Consider the following 20,314-nt stretch of genomic DNA (forward strand, 5'->3'; position numbering starts at 1 on the left):
CTAGGGGTCTATCTTTAGGTGGTCAGGTTAGAAACAGATTTTATCAGTTGTTTACAACACCCAAAATCTTTAGGTAGGCTCTGCTTCTAGGAAAGTGATATTAGCATATTTGCAAACTAATTTGTCATAACAGGCCCATTGTAAAAGATGTGGCTCACAGGCATACCTGCCATATATTTCTAAATGGATTAGAAAATAATTACTGTTTTAAAAGCTTCAGGTATTTTGTTTAAGGAAGAGATTAAACATAATGCCAAATAAACCTTTTTCTCATCTCTGACATACATGCTGTTACTTGTTTTACAGTTACTTAATCACAATTAACTAAACCTGAGATAATGGCAAGGCTGCCAAGCGTAGATCAACTGTTCACGGCTTAGAAGACAGGTAACTAAAACACCTTGACTTTATTAGAAAAGAGCTGGGAACAGTAATAACAGTGGTTATTTACCTAGTCTGAAAGCAAAGCAGCTGACAGTACAGAACTCAACACTTCCAGGTTATACTAGATGACCAAGGTTACATATGTAATTAACTGGACATCCCAAAACTGCCTTGATTTCTAGGCATTTTTGGTGCATGAATGCTTTAACCAAAAAAAACCCACCAAAAAGCCCCCCAAATAACCCCTTATCAGAGTACATATGGGGGGGAGGGGAGGAAGTCAAAGGGTTAGTACTGAGAGTTCATATTTAAAGTTGCATTTTATGAAGACATTTACTTAAGCAGAAAAAAAGCAAAGCATAAAAAAGGCATGGCAAGAGCTCTGCAGCACTGAAAAGGATTAGAAAGAAGTGCTCCAGGGGTTGAATCAGGAAAGACAAGAGTCAAGTGTGAACAAGAGAAAGACAAGGGTAGAACTGAGTCATTCAGATGACTGATTCTTCTTACCAACCTTGTTCTGATAAAAACTTATTAATATGTTACAGAATCCTACTGTCTGACACTTCAAGTACCTATCTATTGTGCCATCTCCCAAAGGATACTGGCAGGACCACTGGAAAGAAACATGAAGGGAAGCACTTGAATCTCACACAGAAAGTCCTAGTTAGTAGAGAAATACAAAGAGGAACATCATAGTGAATAGGGAAGCTGATGAAACTGGTGAAGATGAAGCGACAGAAAGAAACAGCAGCTTGCAGAAGACGAGATCTGTAAATCCCAATGACAGAAATGCAATTTGCAATCAAGACAGCTGGTAAAGGTCATTCAAGGACCAGAACCCAACAGGAAAAGAGAAGGACCATGAGGAGATTTAAAATTTGAGAGTTGCTAAGCAAAGGGGAGAAAGAGAGGAAAAGAAACACGCTGAACAGAGATGATCATTAGTCATTTTTTGAAAGCTCCTGGTTTTCTTTTTTTTGACTGACATGGTTTTTAAAAATCTCATCTGCTAGAGACCCCTACATACCATGTAAAATAATCTTTCACATAACTTTATCTGAACTTTTGTAGGTATTTTGAAGATCATTTTCACATTAAAATGAGTAACATAAAATGTGGTCAGATTTCGTTCCTTTAACAAAAAAATTGATACAGCAACTTGATCACACTCTAACATTATCTACATGGGAAATAAATTTGTTAGAAGACTGAAGTTACCAAGGAACACTATAATGAAACCAGCAAACTGGAAGCTAGCTTCAGACTAGCAAAAAAGGAAGTGAAACTGTTGTAAATTCGCACTGAACAAAATTAATTTGCAAAAGTGCCAACCTACTACCCTCGTATTCTAAATAAAGAATGAAAGACTTATTTTAAAGTGCTGCTCTTGCTCAGAAAACGTAACAGATTGTTGCAGGAATTGTTCTGTGACTTGCCATGGTCTACACTGCACAAGGTATCAGACGTGATGACCATAATGAGTGCTCCATTATACTGTAAAATATACAAACCTCTTGCCTCCTCCCTCTTACATCACTGCTCCACTAATAAACATTCCATATTGAGGAAGTGATGAAGCTACGCATCTTGTATTAGCCTATCTCTGTATCATAAACAAAATTGTTTCCCAGAGACAAACAAAAAACCCCATACCTGCCTGCTTCTACATTTTCAATATTGCACTTGCTATAAGGATTTAATCATATATCTACAAGTCACACTTAGCATTCATTTTTGTGACCCATTCTTGAACTGTAAGTTTTCCCAAAACCTGCTTCTGATTAAAACTTCTGAGATATCTCCAGTTATTCTATCTCTTTCTGTAGCAGAACTTGAAAACATTAGTCCCCTGTGACTATGTTATAGGTAGTACAGTTGTAGAAAAAAGTTTCAATAATAAGGGATAAAAACATTATTTCAATTACTTAAAAAACACTAAATATTCTCATAGTTAGAAAGTTAAAGATGGGATAAGAAAACATACTGTCCATGAGACCAATATAAAATTTCTAATTCAGACTTTAGAGTTATCATTTGTAGAATACATATAATATGAAAGGGCATGATTTGCCATGTACATTATGAAAACAATGTACTATCTTCACCTTAGAATGGAACCAATAAACTTCATGCAATAGAGTCTAATTTATGGAGGAGTGTAACTGCCCTTGACAGAACTATCCACACATTTTTATTAATCCTTTGAGCGAATTACAACACTGAAAAAAATAAACAACATACTGATAATGAATTTACCTATTTCAGCCAATTTAAAGACGTGGACAAGAAATTAGCTTTAAAATGCCCACCCACATACTTAGAAACATTATTTGAATTTTTGAAAAAATCATTCTCTCTCATGCTTATGATTAGAAAGAATTAAGGATTTTGCAAAATGTTAGTACTTACTTATCTCCAAAGAATTTTCTCCAGAAATCTGCAGCATCAGCTTTGGTGATACGGAAGTTATCACCCTGGAATTGGCCATTGGGAAAAATAGCCTTGATTTCTGCTAGCATGTGGCTGAAGATGAGGGACAGCTTTGTCAGGTTTCTCCTGCAGATACAATAGGAAAAAAAAAAATCACATAAAATCCTTAAAATTTAATAAACTGAATCAATCTTTCAGTATCTCAATATATCCTGCATATTTGTGTAATAATCACTGTGTGACACAAGAAACACACTGATATTTCAACTGAAAACACAAAGAAATACAAAACAGTAGTTTGTGTTTCCATGCACTTCTGAGGACATATTTATCGTTAAGTATTCATGAATATAAAAACATCTGTTCAGCAACAGAACAGATCTGAGGTCTCAATGGCATATTCCAGATATATTTCTGATCCCCATAAAGACTAATCTTGTGCACTTCTATTTCATTTAATCATTGCAGAAGCAGGAATTTATACTAATTTGACAGCTAATACATTTAAAAAAACACAGCCACACCAAAAAACTCAAAATATAGATTTATGTGTGATATCAAACCTATTTCAGTCCAAGTTTCCAGAAACACAAACACAGCACAGGACTAGGTTTATTCTTTTTTCCTATGACAATTTTATTACTTTTATTCTTTCCAGTCTTCCCTTACTGCAGCTACTTCCTATTCTCTTTTTAAATGCCTTCTCTTTAGTTAAAAACTTGCTTTCAGTGGCATGTTAGAAACAACAATAAAGCTTCTTTGCTACCAGCTCACTTCCATAAGCTTTCCAGACTTGTATCAGTTAATTAAAAATTATTTTGGTTTTGACACAGAAATCCCAATTAGTATCATGCAAAGAACGCAGCATCTTTAAAAGCAAATAATCCTTTTGTATGGAAAAATCTGTGGGAGATGGTGGGAAGAGGAGAGAGAAGGGTGAAGCAATCTTTATGAGAGTTTCCTTCTGGATATTCCTCAGATGATCCTTGTAGTAAAAAAGCAGTATTCTCCCTCCTGATATATGAAATAGAGACCATGCAGGAGACTGAGCTGTTTCTGATGAAGAATTTGTATTCTTATGTATTTTAATGAGTTAGAAGTGTCCTGTGTCAAGCCCATTCACCTTTCACAATCTCAGGTACTGCTTAATAGTGCCTCAAATAATTTAGAGAGAAACATAATAAAATGCTTATCAATCATGTAATTTATAACTGCTTATAGGCAGTATTTTAAATAAATTCAAGTTTATTTGTAAGTCCCTAGGCACATGAAAAGATTAAGGGAGACACATGCACACCAAATACCATTCAGAATACTCAATATCTCAACAAAATAGTTGAACAGATTTCCTAGGGTCTTCCTAAAAAAACCACTCAACCTAGTACTGAAGCAGTAATTATTTCAACTAAATTTGTGAACAACTTATAATAGGGATTCCTGTGGAAGCTGTGTTGCAGATTTTACCAAAGGTTTTGCTACCAGGAAAACTATAATAGTTATTTTGGAAACATGAGTAATGTAAAACAAACAAAACGAACTCTGATGAGTACACTATCCCTCCCCTCACAATTCAGAATAGTTGTAGGGCTAATTCTTATAGAGTCCTTTAACTCCTCCAGAATAATCAGATGTCTGTAATTATGACACCCAACTGTTCCGTATTTTCTGGATTTGTTCCTTGCTATCCCCCTTCCTATTTCCTTTCTACTTTAATTACACACATGTGCTCTTTATTATTTTGCTCCTCAGAACTCAAGCCTGATGCAGAGAGCAAGCAACAGATATTTTAATGTGGCTTCCTCAGCCTGTCCTAGACCCAAGATTAAGCAAAAAGCTTTCTGTACTCAGGACAGATGGCAACATGATTCGGTGCAAGTTTGAACAGAGCTCTCCCTTGCCTGATACACCATGTATTTGTCTACATTAGCAATGCACTGTGCTGCAGGGGTCTTTTTCATGCACAGCTTGTTGGATTGGTGAGGCTTGTGCCCTGTAGTGAACTAAGGGATGAACTCACATACAGGTGCCATCTGGGGCACTTCCTTGCCCAGAGCTGGGGGGGGGGGCTGTGGGGTGTGGCTGTATGCATGAGTCCAGGCACATGCATTGCCTGTTCAGTATAGCTGCACAGTACGTGACCAGAACCAAGAACTGGTAGGAACTGGACAGCAAATGCACAGTATAGACACGCATCCAAATGGTTGTATCTAAATCACAAAGCCTGTTCTTTCCGTCTTTGAATAGCACCAGTCACTAAGTTCATCAATACACTTTTGTTTCACTATACAAGTTGGCTAAAACAAAAGTCGAATTATTTGTATTTGTATAAACAACAAAAAAAGTTTTAATATCAAACTAAGATACCTTCTTTTTATCTGACTGCAAAGCTGAAACTTGAAACCAACTAGAACCTTATCTGTGCCTGAACATACATCACAGCATGTATACACAGCAGAAAATGGCAAATTCTTGATCATTTATATATATGGTAGCTGTGTTTCCTCCTTAATTTTGATTCTTGCTCTACCAATTTATTATCTCAAGTCCTACTTTGGTATCAAATAATCACTTATATTTTTTTTCTTTAGAATTATAAAGCACATTGCACCATTTTTGCCTAGACATGCTTATGTGTTACCAGATGTCAGCAACTTACTGAGACAGAGATACAAAGCTCAATGATTTCAGAAATGGGTTTCAAGAACTAGACAAGATGCAGAGATGATGCCATTAGGATGGGCCAGTGATTCTCCCTCCCTGTGCATTTCACTCTCCTGACAATGTCTGTTTTAGCACATATACTTTTGTTGTCTTGCAGAGGGCTTTCCCGGGGCGTCTCAAGAAGGACATACTCTACTTTATCCACTTGACAGTCTGTGCGACTCCATTTTCTAAGTTAGGATGACTCCTTTTTCTCCCCCCATATAAAGATGGAGCAGTGCCAAAAATTTTCCATCTTGTTTTCCATTCATAAGTGCAAGACAAGGTATTCAAGCCCTATTTATTTGTAAAACAACAACTAAAACCACCAGCTTCAGCATTTTGGTGAATAATCCTAACGGAAGCCAAAGAACTGGTCAATCTGAGCCACCTATTTTAGGTCTCATTCCCACCATGAGACTGTAAGGAAAGCAATCTTTATCAGTTCAGTCTGCATCTCTGACTGTAACGCAGGCCTTTCTTCTCCTGGTCACAGTGAAGACTGGAAGAATGTTGTAGCAGCAGAGGCACAATTGTACTGGTAGTCTGGCGGCACAGAAGAGTCTGAGCAGATACATGCTCTGGAGAGACCTTTTGACTCACTAGATTCTAGGAGGGAAGAGATACCTTAAGGGATCATATTTGAGCTACAACTCAAAAAAAATGGTATCCAAATTATAGAGAAAAAATGGTTTTAATGCCTCAGCAGCCAGCCTTCAGGGTTTAAAATTATACTTTCACTGGCAACCTGAAGCAGGTTAGAGGTGGGATTTCTTTCCTCAGCTCTGTTACACCTGGTACAGAGCACAAACATCATCTTGATTTCTGCAGAGAGAATGGGTTTCATGCTGATGAGAAAAACCTTATCTTTCAGAAATCAAAATAAAACAACACTGCCTCTATACCAAATTGAATAGAGATGATCATTCTCCACAATATAATAGGTACTGTGGTAAGATTTAAGAATATTTTAACACTAAATGATGCTATATCAACTGCATTTTATATAATGCATAGTGTAAGTCTCTTTCATATTATTTGCAACATACTCAACACCTATTACGTGATGTCTTTCCTGTGATTCATGCTTAGCTTTTGCTGACTTTCTTTTGGCAACTCAAACCCATGCCATACAGTTCAAACCCCTTGTAGAATTTGACTTCTGAAGTACCAGTTTTTCAGTCATACTCTATTAATTTGTTACCAGACATGCTTGTAGATGACAGATCTACTGAAGAACCAAAAAGGTTCGAACCAACCCCAGAATGCCTAAGATATAAAAATTAAAACCTGAATTTTCATTTAGTGTAAACTTGTAAAGGTCTATTGAATCAGTAAACATCTTTTGGTTAATTAGAAAAAAGGTGTGTTTTCTTAATTTCAAAATTAATCTGTCTTTTGGAGTTATACCTCATCAGCAAGTTTTCTACAATACAGACAGTAATGCCTGAAAACAAGAATTGTGAGTTTGTTCACTTTTCCGTAAATGACTATATTCTGAATCGATTTTCTCTTCAACTCTGGGGAGGGAGGGGTCAGGCTACAGAATACGGCAAAGATTTCATACCTGAAGGACTTTTCAAATACCCAGTCATATGTGATTTGAAAACAGGGCTTAATAGTGTTAATATTATAACATCCCAGCCATAACCAGAGCAGCAGCAGCTAGTACTAGGTCTGAAACAGTCCTACCCTCCTGGATCTATTAAATGGGAAAGCGAAGCATGACCGGCATGTAGTAACAGAGGTAAATTTTGGCTGTGCCAAGGCTGCAATCACTGTATGAAAGCTAATTTTACTTTTTGGAAGGTAATATGGTCTAGCAAACACAACTGGATAGGGAATTGGGCAGTGTCACTTCCTTTCCGCCACTGGCCTGATTGATGAGGTGGGAGGAACACCTGTGTCCTGCATTTACTGCCTGCCTATGCAGATGAATGGAGTAAAATACTCGGAGAGCTCCAAACAAATACACTTGGCAGAATCAGCATCTAAATAAATATACAAAGCAAAGCATACATCTGTGCCCTGATCCTTCATTATTAGTGGATTTCACAGATGATAATGAAGACAAAGTTATTTTAGCAATAAGTATTTATATCTCATGCAACAACTTGGAAATGCATAAACCTGCTTACATACTGTATGTGTATATCAATACTTTCATGCTTGTATATTACTATGTCCCATAAAAACCAATTATTTTTATTTTACAACTATACATATTTCTAGAAAAAAAACATTGTGTAGAAAAGAAGTCGGACTGTATATCTTTGCAGTTATGTCATTCCAAAAATTAGGTTACTGCTGGGTTTCCTTCTTCATTGCATCTAGTAAGCGTTTATCTTTCTGCATCCACATAGATATACTTTGTTAAACAACAACCTGCTGTAATAAACAATATATCAACTCTCCAAGCTCCTATAACTCAATCCACTGGCACAGAAAAACAGTCTTTAGAGCTAGAATAAAATCCATTTGGCAGCTAAGAATATTTTCCAGATAGATCTGACAAAAGTATACCAGACTATTACTAAATAACAGATAATTCTTCTAGAATTCTTATTTAGAATAATTGTACAAAGACAGCTCTGTTAGCTGGCAAAACTGCAAATCATAACTGCTTATGAACCAAGATAAAAGGAAGTTTGAAATGTTTTCATAAGGTGAACTGTTTAACTTTTAAAAATCCATCCCCCCCAAATATTAAAGCTTCAAAATCCAAAGCATATGTACAGAGCTCATTTCACATAATTAGTTATATTCAAAACAGATTTCTGATCCATATGTTCAAGTTGCAGTAAAACAAGGGATCCTACAATATACATGTTACTAATTTAAAGGGACAGAACAGAGTCTGGTGATTCAGGTACAAGAGGGAAGTGGAGACCCACGGTTCGAGCTCTTCCATGCTCTCCAAGAGTTCAACCTTTACGTTTTGTGCCCCAGGCTTCCATTCTGTGAAAAAAACCCTTTGCAAATTATTTCCCATTTGTATTTTGCCACCATGAGGAAAATTATGTCCATGATGCCCCTTCACAGATTATACTTCTGCCATTAACTACAAGTGATACAGACAGGAATGCACTAAATTCAGGACAAATCATGAAAAAAACCCAGTATTTCTGAAGTTCTCCAGAAGGCACAGGAACATAATTAAAAATAATATATGCTGCTAGCAGTTCACTCATGATAATCCAGTATAACCCTGACTCATTTATCCCCCTTCCTAGTCCAGAACTTCCCCTTTCATGGACGTTAAACATTGGAAGAAAAAAACCAAAAAACACCAACAAAAAAAGCCAAAACTGCTGTTTTCGAAAACCACTGGTATAGAATACAGTTAGATAGTCTTAACAGTGGAGCTCTCCTTAACACTTCAGAGGAAGTAAAGGAAACCAAAGGTACCTGTCAACATGCCTGAAGAGAAAAAAAAAATCTGTCTACCATCATACTTGGCAATCAGCTCAACTCTGGATTTATGCAATAATTTTTTTTTCTTTTTTTTTTAAGCTATATAAGGACAGGGTATTGTTCAGGGACTAAAGTATATGGGCCTATTCTTGGGCTGAAATATTCCTGGGACTAAGAATAAGCATGAGCTCTATTTCCTACTGGTGCTGCTGACTCATGGAATACAGACAAATAACTTAATTTTGCTATGCTTTAGTACTCCTCATCTGTAAGCTCAGGAAAAAAAAAAAAAAGACTGCCTTAAACATGGTGAGGTTCAGCCAATAATTAAATTCATCATATGCTGAACATGAAAACCAAGTATAAAATGGTAAGAAACTAGCTGGAGGCAACAACTACTTCTTCCTTGAATCCTGGAGGAGCTGAGCTTATTGCGAACATCTCTCCATCAACCTCTTTGACAGATACAAAGAGTTACTGTGCAAGTCTACTGCAGTTGTGCTATTCACAATGGATACCAAAAGATAAAAATGGCAGACTTTGGATAAGATTTGGGCAAGGATGTTTGGAAAAACAAAGCTGATCACAATGCCACCTTGAATTTTCCTCCATCTTTTCCTTTGCTTAAAAATCATTTTACATTAACACACCAACTTCCACCAGCAGTCTGGTTCCTTTCGTTCTCTTATTTTAAAGACCAGAAGAGTATCGAAATGGAAGAAGGCAATGCCTGAAGAATTCAAAATTTCGTTCCATCTTTCAAAACCGCTTATCAGCTGTCATTGCTTTTACAGTAGGTATTTGCTGCCCTATTTATGGAAAATGAACATAATATACAATAGCTTAGTAAAGAAAATGAAATATAGATACAAAGGAAGATGGCCACTGTTTCTCCAAATCTAAGACTCCACAAACCGATGAGTCTGTCTACTCACTACTCTCTCTCTGATCTTTCATTTATGAACTGGCATGCCACTGTGCCTATTAACATCTCTTAAGCAAAGTTCTATCCAAGGATTATATTTGGTTTTTGCTAAACACACACTCCATACAGCAACAATCATGAATAGCTCTTGTCAGCTGGGCTTTACAGCCCACGTTTTGAAAATTTCACTACTTCCAGTTCTGTCCATAGGACAGTTATCCAGGACAGATGAATGTCTCAAGGTACTCCTAAAGCGATTTAATCTCTTTTCTCACTAGTACTCAGGTATACAAAGGTAACAAACATGTCCATGAAGTAAAAACACAAAGAGTGTTAGCAGGAATTAAAGTAACAAAGGAAATACATAAAGCAGAATGCAAGTTGTCAAAAATGAAAAATGGTGTGTTGACAAGCTAAAGATCTAATAATTTTCCCCATAAATAGTTATTATCTCTATTTACTTATGCAAAAGGACAGACGTAACAAAAAAACCTTTAGAGGACGTTACTCATGGAAAGAAACTTGAATGAAACTGGTCTGAATATTTACAAGTATAAATACTTTGTAAAGGATAGTCAATCCTATGACATTATAAGTAGCAACATAAACTAAGAGCTAACAGATTTGTTGATTTTACAACCAAAACTTTTAACTGAGCTGCTATATCATCCTTACAAAACACATGATTTAACATACTTAATCTGATATGTATAAAGATTAAAAAAACAGAGCTGAAGACTGATTTGTTTAGTTTTATTTCCTATTTTTTAACAGACAGTTGCTTTTGCACTATGGTTCCACTCATTAGTGGAACATAACATGTTGTTTAGCACTGTTCTGCTTTCTCCATCCTCGTCCTGCAGACGTCTTTGTCTACCAAGATCCAATGTTATTAACTGAACACTGACAGAAGCGTAAAGCCAAATATCTCCATCTATAAAACTGAAGTTGTCACAGGAATCCCCAGGAACAAGGGTAAATCCTGGTTTTGAAAAGTTGAATTAAGTCACTAAATACATAAAACTTTTTTAAAAATATGAGTGAATTATTATGAAACAAGGAAGACACAATTAGCATGCTTTCACCACCTTCCAAAGCTTTCTTCAAGTGGAAGGAGCATTCAGGAGAACACTGGGCCAAAATAAGCAGTCTGTTAAAGGCAGAGGTGTGGTCAGTGTCATTTTTAGCACCTGATTAGGACAGTAAACACCTTGAATTTCATGGCAAAGAGTGGTCACTACTATAATGCATACTATCCATATACTAGAATCATAACTGATAACATCAGCAGGTGTTAACACTTCCCCATATAATCATCACCCTCATAATTCCTGTGAGGATTACTTGGTTTGGAGATTATCCATGCCATGGATAAAGCACATCCATGCCAGGACAAGCAAAACCGCATGCAAAAAGAGACACTTCTGTATGTGGAGCAACTCAAGTGACACTGGAAGGGATACAAGGTTGAGTCTGGCACAAATCTTGCCACAGCCCAAAGGCCAAGGATGGCACAAGGAGGTACTGATGTGACTCAATGTTTTATCTGCTTCACAACAATCTAGCACGAGCAAAGAAAAGTGGTTTCATTCTGTGTTGTGCTTCATGAAGTTTGTTGTCATGTAGCACCAGGAAACTCAGTGGTTCTGAGGTGCTAACACCAACAAAGCACGTGTGCCTTATAGCACCCTGAGTAATAACTCTTAGTATCCAGGTCTGCCTGCTATCTGAACAGCAAACAGTTGATTACACTTCACTTTTTTGGGTTGCAGTGTGCTATTTTCTTACACAGAAATAGTTCAGAACATGTACTGCAGGCTTGTTTATTCTGAATTTTCTATTGACTCTATTACCTCACCTTGAAACCTGCTGTTATTTTTCCTACATGAAATAAATTAAAAAGAAACTCCATAGAAATGAGTGACCTAAGCAACAGGCAATATAAAATATTTACCTTTAAATTCAAAGCCTATTGAATCCTACAAGTGTAGTTTCTCATGTAGACAAATCTTCCTGATTGTTAAACAGTTAATCTAAAATTTTTCAGACTTACTGCTCTTGTCACATTCAATGACTGAGGAAAAAATATGCAACACAATCTAGCCATTTCTGAAAGCAGGACTGGTAATACCTTTTGCTGACATTAAGAAGGTCTGGCAAACTAATATGCATATATGTCTTTTTCTCAAGTACCTAAATCCAATTTTGATATTTAACAGGAAATGGTCTTTGGATCACATGTACCTCCCAGTACTCTTATGAAAACTTACACAAGTTTGGCTATATGATGAAACTGAGAAAAATCTTATCCAACAGGGTCCAAGACAAAATTCAAAATTCTCAACTCCTGTGATTGTCTAAATATGAAACATTTGCAGACAACAACTCAGCCTGAGCTAGCTTGCAGCTGTGGGGCACAACTCTCTCAAATAGAGAACTTTCAACACCAAAGAGGATAGGAAAAAAATTTTTCTCCATTTCTCTCAGTGAAGCCCACAATGAATGCAGAAAGGAAGACAAGCTATTTGATTCAAGGGCTAAGACAAAAGCTAGAGAAGGGAGATGGAAAGAAATAGATGGCAACATCGAACTCGGTGAAACTTGAATTAAAAAGGCATGATAAATGCAGAGCAGCATAGGAAAGCCCATGAGAAAATGCCAGCGCTTCTAGAGAAGAATTCGAACAGCACAAAATAAAACAAACTGTAAGGAGATGCATTAAACATCAGGAACAAATGTATTATGGTTGCTTGCTATAAGTGAATATCTACCCTGTGCATTCAGGCCTACCCAGGAATGGAATAAGAAAATGCCATGGAATAATATTTCATACTGTATTTAGAGACTATCACAATGTACAAATACAAAGGGGACAAGCCATGGTCACACATACAACCTTACTTCTAGCAATTATTTTGAGATCTTACCTTTTCAATTTTAAAATATCATAATGCATTTTTTTTTTTTTTGGCGAGTCGTAAGAAGTGTCATAGCATTCTTACCAGTCAGATCTTCTGATACAGATAAGGGATAAAAATAACTTAGCATTCACTTCCACACATTAGGAGAGTAGAGAAGTATCAAAACTAATGTATTTTTTCCAGACTATTTTAAAATGTGCCATAACCTGCAGAGGTGCTTATTACCTGCTGTGTCACACATGATTTCTCCTGAGTGCAAGACAACAAGATTACAAGTCAACAAGCTGTTCCAACATTCCTAAGAGACTGGCCAAAAGGGAATTTTCCTGGCTGAGCTGCTTTTGAGACTTTGTCGAGAGACAATTATGAGCTGCACATTTTGCCCTAGAACTCAATTTTTTCTGAAGTCCTTGGATTTTACTTTTTCAGCCTGTCATACATCATTACTTCTACGTATTTGTTCTGTGGCAGCGGTAGGAGCCTCTCATCCAAAGCAGAGTTCTTTGTTGTACAAAACTAACCCTCTTCATCCCACATATCTCCCTGTTAAAAGTATCATCATTAAATGAGTAGAGGAACACTCCAACTCTACATCTTCACAAATACAATTTTTCAGAGACCTTCAAATATATCAAAATAAGAATTTTTACTCTAAGCCCTGAAATAAGATTCCATGTAGGCAGCCACTTTCATTAAAGCATTCTAAGAATTGTCATTAAAGCATTCTAAGCGTTGTTTTTCACATCCTCTAAAATACATATTTACCAAAATGAAAGTCCAAGTGAGAGCAAAATAACCCACTGAAATAATCAGCCTTCAAACCACATCTCAAGTAATTCCTAAAGTTATTGAATTCCTATCAAACATACAAAAATTCCCATTTCCTCGGATGCACTTTAATCAAATCCACCTAAAATCATTCACTGAAAATGATTTAAACATTACTTAGTGCTGAGATGCAGCTTGTTTGCAACATTCAAGTTAACAAAAATCTCTGTGTACATAGCTAAGCAGTGTCACACAAATGCATATAGCACAGAAATATACAAAATAAGTATATAAAGTACTGAAACTGTATGCGGGTCTTAGAATAATCACTGTGTTTATTTATTCAGAGAATGTAAAGTGACTTTCATTCAAAGAAGTTAGTTACCATCTCTGGTCAAAAGCAGTAAACAATACAAATCTAACCTATTCACTTTCATATATACCCTGAGGCAATCAGCCTCCTGTCCTCTCACATATCAGGAGCACTTCTAAACCATTTAAAACCAGATACATTGCTGCCAGGTTGTGTTAGGAATTTTATCTGTACAGAACAGCAACGAAAAAAGAAAACAAACACTTGGTTCCAAATTGTTACTTGAAATAGTTTCATGATACGATACCCACTTAGAGCCCACGAGGATCGGGTCGGTAGATATCTAACAGGACAATTAGGAACAATCTGGCACCAACTGGGAATACAGCACCGACCCTGGGAAAAGTCTTTATAACAACATGTGTGATTTCATAATAAGTAGAAAAAATAGAATTGGCTGAAGTATTTTCATCAGTAATTTGGACTGAGTAAAAGCAGGTGCTAAAAAATGCAGAGATATAGTTAGACAGACGGCTGTATTTTTCATAAAAACTGCAGCAGAATCTTTACCTTCAGGAAGTACTGATGTCAAATTTCAGAACAGAAGCCGTCTGTACAAATCAAAATAAAGTATTTTGCTTCTTCACTCCTCACCTCCCATGAGAAGCAAAGGAAGAGAACAAAATGAACAAGATTGAAAACGATGCAAAAAACAATTTTTTTTCCTCTAAAGTACAGTAACCAATGAAAAAATTTATACCCTGACCTGCTTATGAGATTTTTTTTTCCCCCCTTTCAACATTAATAAGCTTATCCTATTTCAAGGAGTACATTTATGAACATGGGTCATCCCCCAGTGCTTTCAACCAGTGGTGAAATTTTCATACGTGGACACATTAATACGGGAGACAATCAAACATTTCAAAGCAAGCTACATAGCCACGGCCTATGAGGGATGGTCTGGCATGAATAAATAATTGGGCTAGAAAAACTGATGCAGAGGGTAGGCATTATGGGTTTGTGCTAAGTTACACAGAGATCTGCTCTGTTCAGCACATTCATGGGAAAGCAGCTAGCATCAAGACGACAAAGTTTGCTGATTACATAAAGCCATTCAAAGGCTGTAAGGCTGACAAATAACTGCCAAATAGCTGCGGAGTGACTGAACAACAGACACGGCAGACGAAGTTCAATATACATGAAGGTAAAATGATGTATCCGAACAAATAATCTTGACCTGATGTACAAAAGGGCAGGCTCTGAGCTGACTGTTGCCACTCAGAAGCAAGACTGTGGATTATGATAGGCAATTCCATGACAATATCAGCTCAGTGCTCATCAGCAATAAAACAAAAAACCAAATAATATGAATTATTAGCAAAGGAACAGAGAACAAAACAGAAAACATAATTATGCCACCATACAGAATTACAGCCACCTCTTATCAAACCAGACATAAGAACCAGATGTAAAAAAGATACATCAAAAGACAACAAGGATTATCAAAGCTAAGAAATGGATTCAAACTGAGGAAGAACTGAGTATGCTGGGACTCTTCATATTGGAGAAGTAACCATGGAGGAAATCTGACAGAGGTCTACAAACTGCAAATGGCATAAGGAAGATGGATAGGGACTGACAGTAACTTCAGATTAAATGAATCTGATGGGATTCAATTCAACAAAATTAAATGAAGCTGATGGGAAACAAGCTCAAAAAAATCCCTGATTCACAGAAGTTGTTGCCTAAGCATACTGTGGAGGCAAGTTTAAATAGGCTTGAGGGGAGACTGGAAAAATACCAGGAAGAGCAGCTTCACTGAAGGTTACTAGAGTAACAAAGCACAAGCAGCTCAGGAAATCCCTGAGCTAAAAATGGCCAAAGGCTGGGAGGTACTAGGGGAATGTACTATATTATGCATGTTTGCCCCACTTATTCTTCCTGAGGTATCTGCTTACACTTACCATGGAAAACAAGAATGATCATACTGATTCAGATTAAGAGTCTGTCTTAAGACACGATACTTACGAACACGGTAGCCTATGTTCTTATGTTCACTCTTACTTCACTCCTCATACAATCTGATCCCACAAAACCTTTAATACCTTATAACTTAGAAATTCATTTTGGATGCCTTGGTGAATGGAAGCATCCTACAACTTGACAATCATTCTTTTTCATCCCCATATTTGGGATGGAAAAACTGAGGTTGCCCAAAATGCAGACTGTATCATGTGTGTGGCTGTGTGTTCCACCGGAGGGTGGCTTGGCAAAGTCTGGCAGTAGGAATGGCAATGGTGCAACACTGCATTAGGCAAAGATCCAGAAAGTACCAGGGTCATTCAGGAGCAGAGTGCTATGCTGTGCTTTAAAATGATAGATGCAACGAGAACCTAGAAGGGTATTTGCCGACACTGGAGAAGTGAGTAGTGTTAAGAACTGATGGCGAAGTCGAGTCACAGATGTCTTCCAAGATAATCAACTTTAATAGTGAGAGCCAAGTAAGACCTCATTCCTAAAATTAGATCAAGAGGCTCACAGAGAGCAAGAGTCCAAAGAGGATGAGAAAAGGTTACTACACCACAGCTGGAGTGGAAACATCAAAATTCTGAGCAGCAACGTGCAAATCTGTACGTTTTACTCACTGCTAAATCTTATGACATGGCAAGCTACTAAAACAGTACATGAATACAATCACAACTGGAAATAAAATAGACTAAAATTCCTTCCAGTAAAAATATTTTTTAAGGCATGAAGGTTCCAAGAGTCACACCCGATATTTATTCCCCTGAGACTAAACACTTACACAGTTTTGCCTAGCAATGCAGTTTACTTTGTTACTTGCAAAAGTAAACACCTTCTGTGATTATGGATTCCTGGAACACCAACCAGCCTCTGAAACCAAATTGCTTTGAAACAGGAACATAATACTAAAGACAACAGTTTTCTTCTATCAAACACAGAAGCATTCCAGTGCCTGCTACCAAAGCAAGTAAGAACAGAGGAAACAGCACACACAGAATTCACATCTTAAGTTGAAACAAACAAAAAACTCTGGATACTAAGAAATTCAGCTGTAAGTTTCTAACCACTCTTTTTTCGTAAGTCATCTTAAAATCACTGCGCTACATATTCTGGCAAATTCTTGCCACCTGAAAATACTTATATTAAGATTATATGAAATTGTATATACTATTTTTAGTTTGGTTTAGTTTGTGGACCAAGCATTTCAATTCCTCTAATTACTTGAATGCTATAGCTATTTTTTTTTTTTTTAAGAAGCATACATTCTAAAGATCCACTGGGCTAAAATATTCACAGCCAAAAAAATATTCCCACTTCTGGCTTTCAGACAGTCATCCTGGGATGACATCCTGGGAAAGGAGCATTAATTCCCAAAATATAACATGTATTTAATTGCCCTTTTATACTATGAATAATAGGAAGACTGTTTAGATCTGAAGTGAAGGGAAACAGAGTTAAAAAAATAAAAGTTCATTCCTTCCATCTCTGGGAAGTTCAGAGCACCAGCTACCATGGCAGATGGCCTGCTGAGGTTTGGCACAATTCGAAATACCCATGACAAAGAGCTCCACTTGGTGTGGCATATTTGGTGTTGGAAACCACTTTCACGCATACTAGCAGCTTTCAGCCTACATAAGTGACGTGATATGAACTGGCTGACATAAATACTATTTCTGTTGTAAATTAGGATAACGAATACTTGCGATCAATAGCTATCGTTTGATCTTGTAGTCAAACAAATTGCAAAGTCTCTATCTGCTAAAGAGTCTGAAAAAAATCATTACCAAAATAAGAACTATTACAGCTGTCTACAACAGTTATACACTAAAGAAGCCTGTGCAGCCAACTTGAACCACATCTCAATCTGTATCAGCAAAAAGCGTTCTGGAGATATTTTGTGCCCCAAGCCCCTGCACAGCCTGCCCTGTCCCTGGCTGGCTTCCCAGAAAAAAGCAAGGCCCTGTACACCAGTTTCCACCAGAAGTCCCACAGTACTTCTTCACTCCTCCTATTCCCTAATGGCTGAAAGTAAATTTTTCATCTGGCTCCCAGAGAAGAGAGAGGAAAGAAGGTGACAGACAGACAGGAAAGGGGGAACAGAAGAGGCAAAGGCCAAATAGTTTTCCTGGGGCTTCTTGCTTCCCACCCACCAAGCCACATTCCACAGCTCCACAAGGGAGAGCCCCCTCTTTTCTATTTTATCTTCAAAAAGATAAAATAGTATCTGACATTGAGAGTTTCTCTTACAAAATGCTCATCCATGGAAAAGGCTGAAGCAAAGCATGAAACATCCAGTGTGCTGCACTCTCGTACTCTCATACCAGCCTAAATCCCACCAGATCACAGTAAACATTTGGGAAGGGAAAGAACCATACTTCATGTTAATACCATGAACATATAAAGTTCTCAAATACTTCTCCAAAGAGCCTGAGGATTAAAAGGCCTGGCTGGTATGTCATAGTGACTCATTGTTAAATCCAGAATATTAAAAGATTAACCAGCCAGAAGAAATTTTCATTTTGCCATGAGTGACGTTAGTTAAAAGGTAAAGAGATCTAGAGAAGGTATTGTGAGAAAAATGGCAGAAGAAGGAATTGAGAAGGACATTAAAAATATTTTTTTAAAAAAGGTGGGGAGTAAAGGAGGATAGTATAAAACCCTTTGAAAGCTGAGAAATTATAAAAAGTTAGAAATGAAAAGTGGAAAAAATATGTTTCTGATTCTTCCTTCAGAACTTTATAGTTCACATTTTCCTCCAAGTTTAGTCACCTTAATTGCACATATGATTCACAACAGGCTCACTTGCTAGTAACAGAAGATACATAACTAAAAGGGCAAAGTTTTGATTTCAATAGCTAAGACAGACCTCTGTACATTTGAACAATTTATTTCAGACAAGACGTACAAGTATGTGAAGAATAACTCTCAATTTGATTTTTCCAATTCTCAGCCTTTCTACAATCTGGCTGCAATGAGTCTAGTAATAACAGCAACAATGCACTAACACTGAGTAGTTCAAGATCTCACACTAGCTGTACATAACTCTCAGAGAATATGAAAGCTATTTACTTCCAAAAGCAAACCCTTAGTATACATTAGGAACAATGTAAATAATTTTGAATTGACACTAAACAACAGTTTCAATTTGCAATAGTTACTCAAAGAATCACAGCTGTAGAAATAAGAAAGTGTTTTCAAAATAGTTAATTCTGAACAGTCTACTCCAGCTTTACTTAAATGTTTTTAACAGCACATTTAAGCAAAATGCCACTGGGACAAGACAGCTCCTTTTGGAAGAAAGAGCAATGCTAAATAAATCATAGCTAATCTCAACTCTCAGCTCACTTAACAGTAACTTTGAGTGGAGATGAAGTGATAGCAATGTGTTCAAGAGAGGGATCACTTTTCCTATGGAACAAAGTTGAGTCCCCAACTACAAAGTTTAATTGGTCAAAACAGAGAACATTAACATTGCAGAGGATCTCTCCGAAACAGGTGTGACACTCTGAGCAGGTGCTGGGAGGTCACAGACATCTTGCTGCAGGCTGGGGACTTGAGTATATCATGTGAGGTTCTAGCTTTCCACATGTGCACCTGTGCAAATTAAGCACCAACAAGTGTAAACCATCACCAATTCCAACTTTGTACAGCTGCAAGTGCATACACAGGTGCAGCTTCCCTGTGATTCGGGGCCAACACATTTAATGCCATGACCACATACCACCATTTCTTCCTCATGCAGCCCACAGCCAACCCTCTACAATGGGTGTTTAAATACTTACAATGATTATTTTTATCATCAAGGCTGTGTGGGGGGAGCTAGAGGGGGAGATTCTGGAAGCATTCAATAAAAACATCCATCCCATTTGTACATGGGAAACTTAAGCCTGCTTTCAAGCTGTACTGAAGTAATTTCACAGTCAATTCATAGAGTTCAATGGATTCTGCTGTAAACAAGTCTTGGCTGAAAGCAAAGCTCATCCCACTGTAAATCTGGTCCTATATTCAGACGGCCTAAATTCCACCTAGTTTGCTATGTGCTTATTTTTGAAAACTCGAGAAGCAAGGCCCATTGAGAATCCATTGAGAAAAAGAAAAAAGGGACAAAGCAGCACATAATCCCTTCTAAATTCCTTTGATCTAAAATTATGCTTTTCCCCAGGTATTAGGAATGTAATTGAAAAAGACTTCTCTTGATTTTAAAAAAATTAGGAAAATCATGGACATTTACGCTTTGTTTCAAGAATTATCATCAGAACACTTTTTTAACAACAGTCTTGTTAGACACTTTACTGCTTCTGATTAATACTATCTCACAAAGCTACAGAACTGCAAATACTTCCACTTAGGATAAAAAAGAAATTTTCCTCTGCTTCTTCTCCAACTTTTTCTGTTAAAACAAAACCAACTTAATTTTTGTTCAAAAATTGAAGG

General features: G+C 37.0%; 1 protein-coding gene across 3 annotated transcripts in view; it reads right to left on the reverse strand.

The window, feature by feature from the left end:
• Positions 1–20,314, reverse strand: part of CBLB (Cbl proto-oncogene B) — a 132,909-nt gene that overhangs the window by 62,080 nt on the left and 50,515 nt on the right. For all 3 annotated transcript variants that reach the window (XM_074856170.1, XM_074856186.1, XM_074856178.1), the window contains exon 4: positions 2,794–2,940. In XM_074856170.1, coding sequence (XP_074712271.1) covers positions 2,794–2,940 — 147 coding nt within the window. The remainder of the gene's footprint in view (positions 1–2,793; positions 2,941–20,314) is intronic.

Source organism: Strix uralensis, chromosome 2, assembly GCF_047716275.1.
Source record: "Strix uralensis isolate ZFMK-TIS-50842 chromosome 2, bStrUra1, whole genome shotgun sequence".
In the NCBI taxonomy this organism is placed as follows: Eukaryota; Metazoa; Chordata; class Aves; order Strigiformes; family Strigidae; genus Strix; species Strix uralensis.